The sequence below is a fragment of the Leptosomus discolor genome, chromosome 6, assembly GCF_034619465.1.
Source record: "Leptosomus discolor isolate bLepDis1 chromosome 6, bLepDis1.hap2, whole genome shotgun sequence".
NCBI lineage: Eukaryota > Metazoa > Chordata > Aves > Leptosomiformes > Leptosomidae > Leptosomus > Leptosomus discolor.
Genome location: NC_141396.1, coordinates 61,538,118 through 61,555,480, shown reverse-complemented (window position 1 = coordinate 61,555,480; position 17,363 = coordinate 61,538,118). Strand labels below are relative to the sequence as shown.

At 44.8% G+C, this 17,363-nt stretch overlaps 1 protein-coding gene across 4 annotated transcripts in view; it reads left to right on the top strand.

Annotated features, from left to right (window-relative positions):
• Nucleotides 1-17,363, top strand: part of OXSR1 (oxidative stress responsive kinase 1) — a 93,175-nt gene that overhangs the window by 45,445 nt on the left and 30,367 nt on the right. For all 4 annotated transcript variants that reach the window (XM_086467383.1, XM_086467382.1, XM_086467384.1 and 1 more), the window contains exon 5: nt 12,309-12,364. In XM_086467383.1, the coding sequence (XP_086323509.1) occupies nt 12,309-12,364 (56 nt within the window). The remainder of the gene's footprint in view (nt 1-12,308; nt 12,365-17,363) is intronic.

The window sequence follows — 17,363 nt, the reverse complement described above, 5'->3', positions numbered from 1 at the left end:
TAATGCCACTTCCAATTAAGGTTTGGGGAGCTGGCTTCATGTGGAAGTGTAAATCCCTGCTTTGGACAGGAGAGTAGCTTGACAGTATTCTCCAGAGGAGATTAGAAAGCCAAATATCTAGCGAAGGCTTAAATTATAGGGTTTTTTGTTTACTTTCCTAATTAACAGCCAGAGGAAGGCTGAGTCTTGAATAGGTGCCATTGTTCAGCAACAAATGCTTAAGTCTCCCACATTGTCCAAAGAGATGGTTGTGTTTTTTTTTTGTTTTTGCATTCATCTTGCAAGGGCTGTTGGGAACAGAGTCTGAGGCCTTATGGAAAAGAGAAAGGAGAATGCAGAATCGGTTTTATTTTCATGAAGCACTTTATACCAAGGTAACGATTACAAATGGTCTCTGTCTTCCTCCAAAATCACCACTGCCTCCCGTATGTCAGAGTTGGCAGCTCTCTGCCTTCGTGGCCATGTGCCTGTACCTGGCTGTGTCTCCTGGGCCGGCTGCTGCCATCCCCACTGTGGTTTTCTGCGTGGCACAGTGATCCCAATGACCGTTTGAAATCCGAGTGATCCAGCTCATCTTAAGGGAGTTAAATACCTGGGCACCAGCCAGGGCGCTGAGGACAGAGAGGCCAGACTTGGAAACCCTGGGATGAAGCTGTCCTGCAGGAATCTATTTGGACACGTTTTTTTATGGAAGTCAAGCAAGACTGACGTGCTGCGAGGGGTTGCTCCCGGGCTAATCTTGTCTGGGTGACATACAGGGTACGTTGCACCTCTTCCCCATTTGGACTCTGATTCCTCTGTGTATTTGGGGATTACCAGGAGTTTGATGAATGACTTGGAAATAAAACTAAAGCAAGAGCAACCCAAAAGGCTTTATTGCTTCAAAAGACTTGTTGGAGGGAAGTTCAAGGCTTTTTCAGGTGGTGCTCTTTATGGCAGTCTGACAAATGAATCATGCTGATTAACTGTTACAAGGTCTCTCTGTCTTTCTCCCTATTTTTATCTCTGAGCTTATCTTCTGCTCATGATTAGCTGTTGTGTAACTGAATATTTCAGTTAGTTCAGGTGAAATGATATGCTGCTCAAACATAATCGGATTCTCCTGTTGCAGCACAATAAATGTGATACTCCCTAAGCTTTTTTGTTTTCACAAAAAAAAGCATGTAGGTGGTTTAGGGTTGCATGCACTTGAAATATTGGCGTGGCAGTGAGCCAGCTATTAATTTGTTTGCTGCTCTACTTCTTAGGGAGCGAGAGGTGCCACGGCACATTTGATATGCTGAGTTAGATCACTTGTGCCCCCATACAGAATGTTTTGGGGCTTTTCTAGTGTCTTTTCAATATTAGTTTTCTGAGTGTGGGGCAGGAGGGTGCCATGGCAGCAGTTTGAATGTTGCTTTGAAGAGACCCTGGAAACAATATTCTTGCTGTGTTTTTAAGCCAAATATGTTAGCTTATTTTTTTTGTGCCTTAACATGGTTTTGACGCAGGATCAAAGTTTAAATATCTGTCGCTTCTACCTATATTAAGAGAAAATAACCTCTGAAAAAAAGAATGTCTGTGTGTGAGCACATACACATCACCAGTACTTGTGGGGGGGAGTTTGCAGGAGTGCTCCTCCAGTAGCGAGTTTCAGAATTAAGATGAAGCTGCTGATGGAGTTTTGGCAGGACTCAGGTGTCTTACGGGATTCAAGCTTAATTTTCATGTAGCTGATTAATGCATTGATAGCTGTGCTGGCAGGTATTGTGGATAAACTGGATTCCAGTATGCCTCTGATTATTTTGATGACTGAAGCACCGTGTTTTTTTTGTTTCTGTAGCAATACTGTAGGAGAACTTCACAGCCCTCCTCTCCACAGTGCTATGATCTTGTTTTGGGGAGTGTGTTTTGGAACTGAAGTTTGGTAGGGGAGGACTGAGAAATGGGTAATGGGATGTGGAGCCTTTCACCTTGAATTGGCAGTTTGATTTTTAGGTCCGGACACTAGTGATTTGAAAGCCAGCACTTGTCTGGCCATGCGGAGTGGAATTTTGTATTCGGAGTAGTGGACTTTGGTCTCTTCTCCCTTGTAGTAGGATGGGCAGAAATAACTTTGAGGTGTTTGTTAATATAATTCTAGTATTAAATTGTTAATATAATTTTAAAGCTTTAATTTGTAAACAGCTCAGTAGGGAGAACAATAGAAATGTTACTCTTGGGTAGCTCAGTGGGAAGGAAGAAAAGGTGCTGCTCTAGATTGTACTGGGTGATTTGTTCCCCCAAACACCTTGCTGTGCAGCATCAAGGGCACAAGGACCACCGCACCTCCGCTTTCTGTGCGTGGCAGTCAGGCTGGGGCTTATTGTGGTGGTTTGGCAAACCAGCATGTTCTCCTGGTGGCTGTTTCTTCCACTGCATCATCCAGGAATTCATTGTTTTTAAAAAAAAAAGTTTCCCTGTGGTTGCAGAAAGAAAATATGAACCAGATGCAAGTCCCAGATCTGCAGACAGCCAGAAACAATAGCTCCTGTGAAGGCAGTTTTCCTCGAAGTGAATAAAGACAGTTTCTGCTCTGAAGCCTGAAGTCCTAGCGATTAAACCTCTGATGGTAAATATCACTGCTGAGGAAAGGCCCTGCAGGGGCTCTGGGCTGATGTCAGTGCCCCAACCCGCAGAGACTCTGTGCGTTACAAGGGTCAGCGTAGTGGCTCTCAGGGTGATAGGCCTAAAGCCTGGTGCTTGCTATCAGGCGGCGTTCGGGTGGCTGTCCCCGTGTCGTTCTCCTCGGACCCAGGTGCTGCCTCTGGACTTTGTCACTGGGTGTCCTGCGGTTACTGAAAGTAACTTTGATTTAGTCCAGGGGAAAAACAACTTTTTGGGTACAACTGCTGTGCACCACATTAGAGGGGAGGTGAGTTTTTAGTTTTTTCTCCCCTCTTTGTTACATGGGGATGAGAAGCAGGAAGAGTATCGTGAAAAGGAGGAGACAGAGGTTGGGGTGATCTCCGAAAGGCTCAACAGCACTGACAGGTTTTGGTCCGTGATCCATGACCGAGTTTCACACTCAACTAAAATGGTTTCTAGCAATTCCTGAGTTGTCAGGAGTATTTGGATTTGATGTGTTTCCAGGCGCAACGATCTTCATTCACTGTCTGGAGCATTAATTGTGTCAGGGGAAAATGTAACGGACTCTTAGCTTTTGACTTTGAAGAAACGAAGTGCCATTCACACGTACATACAACCATTCTGTTTGTGACATCCTCCTCATGTCCCTGCTTTTATCTGGTGCCGATTACAGGGCCTAGATCACCCAGTATAGGCTCTTGCAGCATTTTTGCAGTAGTAGAATAATTGTTTAAATCACTGGTGTTCATCTCATTCGTTCTTTCTACTGTGATGCATCAAGTGAATAACCCGCTTCAAAAAGAAGGCTTTGAATGTTGTCCCCTGTTGTAATTTACCTCGATTTATCAGGTTTTCTGGCCTTCGTAGATCCTAAAATCTGCGTACGTGGCGATGCCTTAAGCGTTTATTCAGCCCACTGCAGTCTTTTTATTCATGTCTTGTGATAAAACATGAGAAAAAGGTCACTTGCTAAATTTGTGTGGTAACATATTAAGCACACTTGAAAACTTTGCGGGGTTGCATCAGAAATTATTTTTTTGTGTTTACTAAACCACATTATATCCTGTCTTGCAGAATTCTTGTAAGACTTCAACATTAAAAAGTAAAGCTTAATACTTTAAACACTGAGACAAAACCCACAGAAAGTTAGGACAGCAAATGGATAACTGCCACAGAGAAATTTATCATTTTACAGCAGCCTGGAAAGCATCACCAAGTTAGGCTGGGAGTGCCAAGAGGACTGTTTTCATTCTACAGATACTGAATTTTATAACTGCTTTCTCCATTTTATAGGAATAGCTGGATGAAATAAGGACATGATCTTTCCTCTTGCTATGCTGGCATGCTTAAAACTGCTGTTTTCTAGATTTTGGAGGAGGAAGTCAAGCTGGCAAGTGTCTTGTGAGCCCTGGTTGTCTTGAATTTCTCCTTCTGTGTCATGCTGCAAACATTGCTGAGCAAGAGCTGTGGGTGGCTTTGTAGATACGGACAGCTCTTGTCTGTGTAGGGGATTACCTTGGACCTTGTGTGCATAGATATACATGCTGCTTCTCCAGAAGAGGCGAGCTTATTGCCTTTTGGAAATTAAGACATTTTTGAGCTGCCCTATATCAAAATTTTCAGGCCTTATTTGATCCAAGTTGGTTATGTGTTTACTGGAAGGAACTTTCATCTCTCCATCACAGCAGGGTCAAGGCAGAGAGGTGTGTGAATCGCTGACTTTCCTGTTTCTTTTGTTACCTGATGTATCGTGTACTCAAACTGGGGTGGTCTGCATGAGGTAATTTTGGGGAAATTCCTGTTTCTGAGCACACTAGGAACATGTTTTAGCTTGCAGGAGGTACCGTGGCCTGGTAGTGTGTATCGCTAGTATTGCCACATGAAGCATGCCCACCTCCTTGCACATTAAGTAATTTGACATGAAACACTGAAAAAAGGCCACGTTATAACTTGACTGTTTTCCTCTGTTACCAATGACTAAGGCAGGGCCTCTCAAAATATCTGGGCCTCCAGGGGCAGGAGGCAGACCTTGTGACTCCACAGCTTGCTGTGCGTGTTGCTTTTCATGCAGCAGCAGTTAAAGGAGCTTTGTGCCTTGTCCCCACTGCAGTCCTTAGGAAGTAGGATCAGGAAATGGAAGGGCTGAATAGATGAATTTGTGGAAGAAATCCTGGTACATTTTTAGCTGCTTGATTTTTAAAGCCTGCTGGGCAGGGCCCTTTCCTTATGGGGGATACAAGAGAAAAAAAAAAGTTCTGACTGAATAGGGGGAACTTCAAATGAGGTTAGAGACGGAGCTTCTCTCTTGCGTTGACTGCCAAAGGGCTGAAGCTTGTCAGAAGGCCTAGCTGCTTGACAAATCCTCCTTGCCATGAGCTGATACTGCAGTAGTGATGTACATGAGGGTGAATACGTGAGGCAACGGGCTCTTTTGTAAGAGGAACAAGTGGGGCTGTGAGGGTTGGTATGATTAGATCGTCTCCATGTTGGGAGAAGGGGTTTGGAGCACTATTATCCAGCTGATCTGTCTGAAAACTGTTTTTTAAAGTTTTCGTTTTAGCTGGAGCAACTTCCCCCACAGTGACGTGCAGTTGAGGTTACTTGAGCACTGATGCGGGGCTGGAGGTGTGGTGATGGATGGGATGTTAAGTCCAAGGCAGACGGGATCTGTCGTTGAACTGCACCTCCCTTTTACAAGCCCAGCGATGGTTAACGTGTGGGAAGAGAAGGAATTAATGTGAGCGCGAAACCCATCGAAGACGAAGTTGGCGTAGGAACAAAAAGTGTAAGCTGGACGTAATTTGCTGAGATAAAGGAAAGTTGCAGGCGCTGCGATAACAGTGACTGCATGACAGGACCGCAGTGAGTGATGGGACACACGGCTTGCTGCCTCGCTTCGCGTCGGAGACTCGCACCGAGTTAGCCCGAGGTCTGCAACTCTGTCTTTACTGCCTCAGCCTCTTACCAGCCCCTGGAGCTATTCAGATAACTGACAGAGTGAATTTTGGGAGGATCTCCTGCAGCTTTCTTTGGTGAGCCCTCCCTTGTCTGAACTGACATAGTGACTTAAGCTAAAATGAATCAAACTTCTGAGTCATGGTTTCTTGGACCCCAAACCCTCCACTTAAAGCAGCAGTCCACTTCTGCAGCATTGGAGGGCAAAAAATCAGGAGGAATTGTACCTAGTAAGTGTATTGTGGATCCTCTGAAAGGTGTTTTATGTTTTAGCTATAAAAGTACATTTCTCACGTAGCCCTTACCGAGGTTTCTGTTTGCCTATACCAGGAAACTGGATGCAGTTATCTCTCACGAGAGGTCCCCACTGCACCAGGTGTGATCTGTCTGGATGTTAAGGACAGGGCATGGAGAAAAGTAGTACATGATGTACTTGTATAGCTCGTCTTGTTGGAAGCTGACAATCCTTTCCAGTAGGCTTTGTCTACACACCCCTCTGCAAAGCCACAGTCTGTCAGTCACTTCTGCCTTTCACAGTCTTGCTTCATGCTGCTTAAAAGAACCAAAAAGAACTTTTTTAAAATTCCTGATAACATTGAATTATTCATTTAACTTTCTCCAGGCATTAAAATGACACTTTAAAAGCCCTTAAAAGTTCCTGCCTACCTAGCCCCTATGAAGTTGGGGCTTTAAAAATGCCTCTGCTGTTTATGAGACTCAGAGTAAATCATGAGTTGCCTTGTGCTGCTGGCATTTAGCTCCTGCGTTGAGGCCCTCATCTTTCACCACGGCCCAGCAGCTGGCAGAGCAGCTCAGTGAAGAGGGCAGAAGCAGTTGCTGTGCTTTCCTGATCCTGAGCAATAAAGCATGTCACAGGGCTGGTCCCCTGCTGTAATTTATAGCAGCCTGGCTGCTGCTGCTGGTCCCGGCTGCCAGTGGCTGCAAGGGCCTGCTGAGAGGGCTGTGGATGAGCAGGGATGGAGCAAGCTGTGGACTTGGCCCTCTCTTCCTCCTCCTTATGCCTGCCTCAGCAGGGAGGCTGGAGAGAGGAGTATGGAAGCTGCTTTGCCAGCTCTCTGCTGTTGGAAGACCTTCAAGCTTTGGGTGATGTTCCCGAGTCCAGCTCTGCAGAGTTAAGTACAGCCCTGTAACAGACAGTAATTGCATCTCGCCCAAGAGTTTGGGACTTAAGGCTCAACCCCATGGCATGAAAATGTTAGTACTCGCAGCTTTTCCAAGCAGGAACAGGCACCATACTAATGTAAAGCCCTTCTAGTACAGTTGTCTTGAATGCCTTCTCCTACTTTGTACTGAACGTGCTGACATTTGAGGGCACAAAAATACTACTCTGCTTGCCGCGCCAAGCCTAGTTTCTGTTTTGCAGCTCTGTCTCAAATGGTAAAGCTCTTGTGTATAGCCAGCCTTTTGTATCCTGGCTTCTAAGGCAAAGGGAAGAGGTGACATAAGTAACAGCATATCATTGGAGGGAGAGTAATGTTTGATAGTAGAGATAGTTTGATAGTAGACAGATAATGTTTGATAGTATAGTGCTCAGTTGGTGTATAATGTCATAAATTGCTTCATATTTAACTGTATGTAAAGGTAGTGTCCTGGAAGTATTTTGCAAATTACTCAGAACAATGGCAGCTCCAGCATTTGGTTGCATTCAGTATAAATATTTGAGTTATTCACTACCATTAACAAAAACAGTAATTCTTGTATCTTGCATCTTCTCTCTTTTTTTTTTTTTTTTTTAAAATGAAACTTGGCAGGACAAGCCACTCCTTTCTCATGCTGAATTATGCACTATAGAGTTCAGTCCATGAAAATGTATTGTTCCAGTTGATGTAAATTGCATATAATGGGCAGATGACTCATGGCTGTGCTGACAGTCAGCATTGCATCCTAAAGGCACATACGAGTGGGTTGGCAGCAAAGGCATGATAAACAGGGCTTATCTCCCATTTCCCTCTTCATGTGACGGTTTTCTTCTCAGTGCTGGGCTACAGAAGTCCTGGGATGCCACTCTTTGCTCAGGTCACTTGTATCATGGTTGCAGTGGCCTTAACAGATTGTCCAAACTATTGCTCCCAATGTAGACTTTTGAACACAAGCCAAGTGAATCCTTTTCGATTTCCAAACAGTATTAAGAGGCTTGTTTAAAAAGCAGTAACTTGACGTGCTTCATTGCTTTTCTTGCAAACACCAGTTCTTTTAAGTCTGTAATATGAAATTTTATTGCATATGCCAGGATTGCAGAGTTGCAGCTGGTTATTGATGCTGCTGCTCTCCATTACAGACCAGCAAGTCTTGCTGCTTCTCTCAGTGTACTCACTGCGATGACAACCATTATATGGTGGTGCTAAGGACTGAGGGCAGATCTGATCATTTAGCAGGATTTTAAGGTCTCATGTAGGCTTTTTGTAGTGGGAACAAGCCATTAGGATAGAGTTCCTGTGGTTTCCCCCACACCCCGTTGCAAAATTAATTGTGGGGGATGTGGCAACACAGCACTTGAAAGTGGGGAGCATCATCTCATTGCCTTCCTGCGCTCCCAAGTCTCCTGTAGCTGGATGCTTGACTTTAATTTTGTTGGATCGGGGATCAGTTTTAGTTCTGTAGCATCTAATGCCTATGACCCAGCCCTAACCTGGAGGCATTAATGTGATGTGACTGGTACATAAGTATTTGGCCCAACTGGGAAGCTAAACCAGTTTGGAATGCAGATGAGGAGGGATTTCTGCCCTGCTGCAAAACCTTTCAAGGCTGATGTGGAGAATCCGGCTTTGCACTGGAGCGAGTCCAAACCCCTCTTCCCACTCTGGTTGTGAAGTACGAGGTAAATAAAAACATAATCGTGATTTTGCGGAAGGGCTCTGGGAGGCTTTAGAAGAGAGGAAGATGACAGCTATGGAGTGGGAATGTCCAGAACTACAGTAGCATTTGTTACGCTACTGGCAAGAAAGTTTACTCCAGCTTTCTGTAACTTCATTTAAAATGGGATATAATTACTGTTTATGCTACAGCCTAAAGCTGCTTCCTGTTTCCAGTGTAGTAATTATGCCAGAGGCATACCATTTATTCCGAGTGTATCAGCCCAGGATATGGTCATTACCACATTAATAGGAAGTACCTTCAACTTGTTATACTTGGCAATAACTATATCCTGGAGTAACAAACCTCTCGCCTTTCAGCTTGCGAGTTTATAAGCATCTCCTGATGAGAATAAACAGGAAAGCGCTGTTCCTCTCTCCTGCCCCATTGCTTTAAATGCCATTAATTAACCTTAAAGACGTTTTTAAAGGAGGACCTCATTGGAAGACACTGCTGGTGACACCAGTATCTGCAAAAGAAAGGGATCTGTGTTCACCCAGTGCTGTTGTAGCGGGCAGCACCATGCCGGTATGCTGGGGTGAGGAGTGGGAAAGCTGGACGTTGCCTCTGTGCTACGGTAACTCCAAAACGGAGTCCGTGTCCCCAAACGGCTTGTTGCTGATCTGTTTTGCTGCTCCGGGGTGGAGTATACCACGCTGGGGTGAGTAATGGCCTTCTGGAGGGTTGGTCACCGGGAGGAAATGCCACATCAAGTGGTGATTTAATTCTGCAGCTTGACTTGGAGATTTGGCAGTGGCCGGTGTTGGCCTCCTGGATTTCTTACTCTAGCAACTACTTGCTTTAAGTTCTTGAACCAGCTCGAAGAACCATATTTACTGAGTTTTGTTTCCGAGAGAAAATATGTCAATTTTAATAAATCCAAGCTAAAGTTAAAACGAAAACAAGCCCCTCTGCATTGGAGGGGGTTAAGGGACTGGACTCCTTTGGCTTTTTTTTTTTTTTTTTTCTGTGGGACTCAATCTGAGTGCTTGTTTCACTACTTTTTTGCACTCCAAGCCTGTCCAGCTTGCTCTGTTATGGTAGGATGGTCTGTCTGATGGTGTTGAATGCATGCTGCTTTTCTGGCCGCTGTTGCTGTGTTCGTGAAACCTGCCTGACTGTTTTTGGACTCTGAAGTGCACGAGGGTTGAGACTTCATCTGTAGTTCTGCTTAAAAACTTCCCTGGCACTTCTTTCGCTGCTGAGCGGGGTCTGCTTTGGGTCTCGGTGAGCTGCACGCGCCGTCGTGCTGGCAGGGGCAGTTGGAAAGGCCGTACAGTCCTGCACGGCCCAGCTCACTGGGGAAACGCTCCAGCATCCTGGGCTGCCTTGGAGTGCAGATGGAAGAGGAAATTACTGTTACTTACGTCCGTCTTCAGTAAGAGGAACAACAATGTCAAGACGCAACCTCGGTGCATGCTGTTCCTTTCCCCATAACCTGGAACCGGCAGGCAGCTCTGAAAGGGCCTGACGCAGGCTGGTTGTCGCAGGAGAGGCGACTGTCTGGCTGAACATTTCCAGGAGGATTGGAGATGTTCCTGAACATCCTCTGTTCCCTCTGAACTAGTGCTGGTGTGAGGGGGGGATTCCTGGAGATCGCTGCACCTGTGCCAAGCTCCTTGGCTAGGAAGCAGGAGGCTCGGGCGCTGTGCTCTCGTAGCTCCACGTGCTCATGGGGTTGGATCCCAAAGACATCTTCTGCCTAAATATTGGCAGGGAGCTTTTCCATTCCCTCACTGTTACAGACCGTGAATGCTTTGTGGTAGGGCAGGAGTTAGGTTTGTGTATCACGTGGCCATTAACTCTCTGTAGAGTTGTATTGGATTTGGCCAACGGATGCTAATGGGGGAGTAGCATAGCTGCACATGTAATGTTGTGTTGAATCCCTTCAGGTCCCTCCATCTACCTAAGAGTCTTCATCCACTGCAGTGCTGATGCTTTCTGCAATGGCTGCAGCTCTTAATTGCAAGAAGAAAACAAAATAATGCTTCTTGGAGGGAAGAATAATGCTTCTCGTCCCTAAATGTTCCTTCACATATTTGGGCAATGTAAAATGAGGAGGACTGGAGCTGACTGGCAGCCATTGTTTTATGTTTGTCTGCTTGTTCCAGTATCGCTGTCACAGCTGCTTACTGCTTTGAATCCCATTCTGCTCTTAAGTCAGCTTCTCGAGGCTATCTCGCCATGCAACTTCAGTGTTTCCATATAGATCTGTCAAAGTGTTCTTGATCGTTAAAGCAAACTGTATTTTCCTGTACTTGCTCTTACACTTGTGCTTCAAACAGGATTAGGCTTTGAGATAGTCATTGCTAGCAAGAGCTGTGCCTTTGGCAGGAATTGAAATACTTGTTTGAAGGCGAGAGGCCGCTGTCAGCCGTGGTTTGCTGATAAAGCAATCTCTAGCAGGACTGTCTTGTGGACAGTCTTTGTTCACTTTTGTTCTGTGTGCTGGGCAAAGCCTTACCATCCCAATGTCCTATTGTATTGGGAAGAATCTAACAAATGCTAATGCTGGAGAGGATGTGTTTAAAATTATCCTGGCCTGGAACTGGCAGTAGCCCAGGCTGCTCTTCAGAAGAGCAAAGCCAGGAAAGAGGAGATTTCCAGGGCCTGACCAGGGCTCTTTGGCCAGGCCATCAGTTCTGTTCTCGTGATGCACGAGGGAGGAGAGGAAAAAATAGCTTTTGACTTTTTTCTTTGCTTGCGGAAGGATTTGGAATATTTGCAGAAGGCAGTGGAGGGACAAAGTGCTTGTTGGGGTTTTTTTTTTTCACCCTCTTTTTCTACTCTCTTCCCTGGAGGTGGTTGCCATTAAGGTGAGGTGCGTTGTGAGTTGCCATCTATTCACTGGCATCCGTTCCCCTGGCAGTGGCTTTGCTTTCAGCCTTTCTTGAGGCAGCACCTGCATGTGCTCCGGGTCTGCGTGGTTTTGTAGCCAGTACAAGCTTAGCAGCCGTGATGACGACAAACATGGGTGTCAACTGTAAAGGTGCTTCTCTTGGCTTTGTGTGGGGAGCAGCCTGTGAAAATAAGCTGTAAAACTTCAAAGCCTGTTTGGAGTGAAGGTAATGCTCCCCTTGAGGATGGAGAAGTGCTGCTCTTAACCTAACAAACCTGAGCTTTTTTGGGATGGAAAGGGAAAGTACAATAACTTTCATAGCATGTGCTGAATGTTCTTTGACTTTGGTCGCAAAAAATCAGGGAGACTTTTTCGCTGAAGTTGGGACTTGACAGGGCAGTTTGTGGCCACACTTTGCCATTTTCACCATCTCTGTTGTACTGGCTCTGTTCAGCTGACCCTCGGTCATGTGCTTCAGCTCACTAAGCCATGAGCAAACAATGTTTTTCTTCTGACTGGGTTTTCACCAGTGTATGGGGCTAAACTGACTTTCTGAGGAAGCATATGAACTCCTCCAGGGCTGGTGAGCTGCGAGACTTGGGGCTGAGGAAGAACAGGATACGTTCAGTGGCAGTGAGACTCAATCAACTCATCGTTGCTTGAAGTTTCCCTTACTGAAAGGGTACGTGACTGTCAGACCAGTGCCAGGTTCTGTTTTCACATTTTTAGCTAACTTAACCTGGGACAAGTGACTTTCCTTGTATTTTTGAGGGTACCTTCTGGTAAGTTTTTCCAGTTTTTTTGTGTGCATAGTACTTAAAATGCTACTAGCTATTAATCACACAAATACCATTTAGTGTGTCTCTACTGAAGTTACAATTGGTGTTAAGTCCCTACTGTTTTTGCATGATTGGAAGCAGGAGGTGCTAATGCAAGAAACGAGGTGTAAGAAATAATAACTTTTTGATCTATTTTTGTTGATTGAAGGAAAGATTCGATGACTTCCACTTATTATTGCTTTATCTTTCTGCAGGGATGTGAAAGCAGGAAATATTCTTCTTGGAGAAGATGGTTCAGTGCAAATTGCAGGTAACTTTCCTGGTAGCTTGAATAAACTTTAGGCCTAACCGTGTATCCAAAGAAATGGTTTAATGATCAAGAGAAACCTGCACAAAAACATTAGCTTCAAGAAGCCTCATAGTTCTTAAACCAAAACCAACAACACCAGGAAACCCAACAATAAATAAACCACAAACCAAAACAAAAAAAATAACCAAACTCAACCCAGAGTTTATTACGTCTTGGTATCTTAAAATACTGTTCTTTGGAATAATGACAATCAGCATGAATAAATCCTTTGACTGTTAAGTCCTCAGAATCAACAGATTAGATAAAATTTTTGCCATACAATAGTCGCATTTTTAAAACAGAATTAAACCAGAAAGCTCATAGGCTTGGAAGTAAACTGCACAGACCTCACTGATTTATCCTCGATGTGGAAGGTGCCTTTCAAAAGGACTGTGGAGAGCAGTGGGTAGATTCAGCAGAAGGCAGTTGGTGCGTCTGACGCTGAAAGTCACTGGCGACTTTGCCCTAACCAAAGGTCTGCTGCTCAAACTGCTCGTGTGGATGCTCCCTGGCCCGCTTCAGTTGAACCGAGCGGCAGAGTGAGTGCTTAACCGACGGCCCCAACCCAGCCCAAACTGGGCTGGACTGAAAGTCTTGGAAGCAGTTGTGCAAGCTGAGAGACAGGGTAGGGAAGACTGTTGGCAGTTGCTTTAGCGAATGCAGATGTACCTGGAGATGTCTGTTGTAGCCACTGCTGTCACAAGCTGCATCAGTGCAGGTGTGTTGAGCCCCTGGTGTGGATGGGTTGTATGTCTCTGGAAAAGGGAGGTGTGTGGTTTTGTTGTGGGGGGGTTTTGTGGGGTTTTTGGTGTGGTGTTTTTTGGGGGGGGGTTGGGGTTTGTTGTTGGCTTTTTGTTTTTTGGTTTGGGTTTTTTCCCCCATACTACTCTTCGGGTCTTTTTTTTTATACATGTTCCTACAGACTTCACTCTTCTTTCCAGAAGTCAAGTATTATTATTATTGTAGACTCTTAAGTAAGACAAGATTTTTGGAGACTACATTTAGACCCTGGGACTTGTTTTTCCTCTTCTTCCCAGCGTGCCGTTTTGCTATCCTGAGTACAATTCCTCTCCCACTGTCCTTCCCCTCAGGACTGTGGTCTTCCCATGAATCTTGTGGTGCTTTCCAGTCTTTGTGCCACCTCTAGCTGGAGGGCAGAGCTCGCATCTGGTCTTGCCATCATAGCAAACATCTTTATACTTGTTCAACTCTTTCAGTCCCATAGTTAAATGGAAAGTGTCATATCTGTCTGTGATAAGGCTTTTTTTTTTTTAATTGCCCTGTCTTGCTGGTGGAGGCACAGCAGTGGGTCACGCCAGTGTGCTGGGGGTTAATAGACAGGGCTTTGCAACTGAGAGGCAGTGACTGTGGTGTCAGGCAGAAGTGTGTGTTCGTACGGACTCCTTTGGTATATCTGTGCCTGGATTTGCCTCTGGGAATGAAAGGTGTAGATATGCCACCAGGAGGCAGAAAGCGTTGCAATGCACAGGGTTTGATGTTTTGTTACAGGTAGTTCTTGGCCCTCTGTAGAAGGCCATAAGCCCTTTTAGAGGATGCAACACCTAAAATACAGGACTTCTGTTTAAAACCTGAAGTTTGCTTTGTTTTCCCTTTTAAGTCTCCCAGTGTTCTTAATGCCTGCTGTTGTATTTCTAATGAAGTGTAAATAATTCATTCCCTGTGGCAGCGGATGGAAGATGTAGGGAGTGGCTTCTAAAATGCTCAAAGGAGCAAAGTTGATATAGTGAAATCCTACTTTTTTTTTTTCCATAACAGGGCCAAGATGCAACGTTTTGGATTTGTAGTTGTATGGAGCTTTAGATTATGTTCTGGGAGAGGATGCAAATAGCTGTTGCATTAGAGCAAAGAACTGTTATTCCAAGCGTTTCCGTGCCAGCCTAGCAGAATGCTGCTTGGGTTTCCCTTCCAAAAGGGTGCCAGGGCTTCGCTTTTTATTTGTTAAGGCTCCTTCACTGCTAGTAGGTACCTGTTCATGTATTTTTTTCTGCTGAATAATTTTTAGTTGATAGGTATTTTTAAGGTTGACTAGTCTTATATGAATTTCAGAGGATTTATTTTGACTGAGATTTGTACGTGTTCCTCTAAACCAAACTGTCTACTGGTGGTTTAGATGTGCACTATTTAAATGACGAAATCCATCTCTCTGCATGTCCTGCGAAAGCAACGTTGTGAGATGTGCGAAGTACCCTCTGTACAAATTCTCTCTTTGAGCAGCAAAAGGACTGAGGCTGTTACCTCTCGTGAGACACAGCGGAGCGACTCAACTCTACCGCGGTCAGCAAGTTCACCACAGTGGCAGGAAGCACTTTGTTTCTGCGAAGGCAGCTGATGACTTGAGAGAAACAACAATAAATGAATGACTGAATGCTAGAGAGGAGCCTGACCTGGTCATAACATGACATTTTGTTTCTGTGGGAATTTCTGACACTTAAGCTTCCTCTCCTCCTGACCCAGGATGAAATAGCAAAATTTCGTGTGAATTTTTTGAGGAGAAAAAAATACTGGAGGCAAACCAATCCCAATAAAGTGAGTTTTGTGTCAGCGAGATCAAAGCACTTGCCTTTGACAATAATATTAATGCATATTATGAATAATTCTGTTGATCATTGAGTGCTTCAGTTATCAGCTGGATGACATCACTGTGTTCCCATGAAACAAATGTGTTTAAGTTACACCACACACACACAAAAAGACTGATTAGCTGTGGAATGAAGCCTGAGGGTTAGAGTGAATGGGGCACCTCCCTGGAAGGAACTGGTTTGGTGTACATAAAAAATGCAAATAGCATTGCAGGAAAGAATGACTTCAGTTCTTTTATAATGACTCCTTTCCCTTGTGCCATCCCTCTCTCAAAACTGCCTGTGAACAGTTGTTAAGGTGGTCTTACTTAATGTTTGGCCTTTGCAGCCTTGTGTTCCTGTGTCTTTCCTGCTAGACACAATTCGTGATTCTTGTCTCGGAAGAAATGTACATCTTAAATGTAAATGTAGGGAATGTAAATCTCAAACTGGAAATCTTTTGAGGAAAAAAACCAAAGCTGCTTTCGATGTTCAGAAAAAAATGCTCGACCCTGTGGTGGAGGAAACCCGGCTGCTGGGCTGTACCTCCACATGTCAGTGAATTTAATTACTTGGGAAACTTTTTATATAGAACTCGTGGCAGTAATTTTGCTGCAAGTTTATACAGTTCTAACCAGTGCAAACTAAAGCCTCTTTTGTTAATTTGGGCTGTGCAATTCTGTGAAGGCTGAACAGAAAAAGCAACTTGGTGGAGGTGTGTTTGATGCTTCTCAGGTTCTGTTTGTAACTCTGAATTGGTGGTTGTGCATCTGACGGGGAAAGCTGCTGTGCGAGCGCTTCAGCTGAGGTGGGCTCAGGTAAAGCAACAGAGGAGAAATCTGTGAGCTCGGGGGCATTTGCAGAAAATAGGGATCTAAACAGTCCTCTAATGGCCTGCCCAAATGCCCAGCTTCAAACTCCTCCCCACGTCCTGGGACTTGGTATTTTTACTCATGGCTCTGTCTATTTTTAACTGTGTAGCTCCTTTTGCTTTCAAAATGTGCATCCACTGAACCAAGGCATAAAATTGTCTTTAACACATCCAGCTGACCAGTGAGACCTGAATTGAGGCTCTTTCCTTCTATCTTATTTATTCCACGCCCCCCACCCCACCAAGGGCACTGGCTCGGGCTTGTGGCTTGGCACCAAGTTTTTGGAGCCTGCTGCAATTCAGAGTATCGCTTTCTCACTTTGAAGTTTTCCCTGCACATTGAATTAATCTATTTTCTGGAGAGAGCATGACTCTTTCCCAGATAACATTGGTCTGGGCTGTGCTGACGGTGGTTGCAGTGTAAATTGAGATAACCCATTCTTTTGTGTTCCAGCCTCTCCATGGCAATTTTTTTTTTTTTTAATCAGAGCGTGAAACCTCTTTGCCCTGGCATTTGTTGGCTCCCTGGAGTCTAAAAGCTGCACACGTAAAAACACTCTTTGTCAACATAAACTGCATCGGCACCAGTGTTTCTGCATAAACAGTGAGATGGCTTCTCGCAGTAAGCAAGGCTTGATATTCTTCAGTTTATTTAACTGTGCAGGCCCTATAAATTATTGTCAAAGGAAGTGAGAGTCTTGATAGACTGGGAAAGGATCAGCGTTTGAGGGAAGCTCTCCCAGGGTGCACAAGACTTGCTGGGTATGAGCCATGCTCCAGCCGTAGCGTGATATTAGCATCCTGCTGAGACTGGGTGCAGACTGAATCTTTTTTTCCTTGATTTTATCCACTGGGGTATTAAATAATGCTGTCACCCATGCCTCCATGATTGAACATGAAGGAGGGTCTACTGAAGGCTTTCTGAAAGGTGCACGTCCATCCACCTGTGGGGTTTTTCTGTTGTAAGGACAATAACACAGCTTTAAAACCTGTCAGGGTGACTAACCCATACTCCAAGAAGCGCTCCGTGTGCCTGCCATGTCCTGGGCAGGCCGTGGTGCCAAGCAGTTGAAGTAAATTGAGTTTTCAAGAAGTCGTTCAGGACTTGCTAATTGATACTGGGCAAATTGCCTAACCCCTCTCGCTTTATCTATTTATAAAATAGGGATAGTTAAGGCCAGGCAAACTTGTGTAACTCAATTTGTGTAACTTTCCACAAATCCATGCCAGCTTGTCACCGGTTCGCTGTGTTCCTGACTGCTCTTAATTCATTGTACTAAAATAGCGCTGTACATAAACATCGAGCTATGATGCAGACAGTGTCATTCCCCCACTTTCCCTCAGGAAACTCTTAACTTTGGGAGATTAAATTGCTTTAACGAGGGGCAAGGCATGAATCTAGCAGAGAGTGGGAAACCAGGGGGAGAAGTGCTGGTTGCAGGGCTGAATCGAGCAGCCAGTGTTGTATCATGGGCACCTCTCTGAGCCCTTCTCCTTTTCAAGAAAGCAG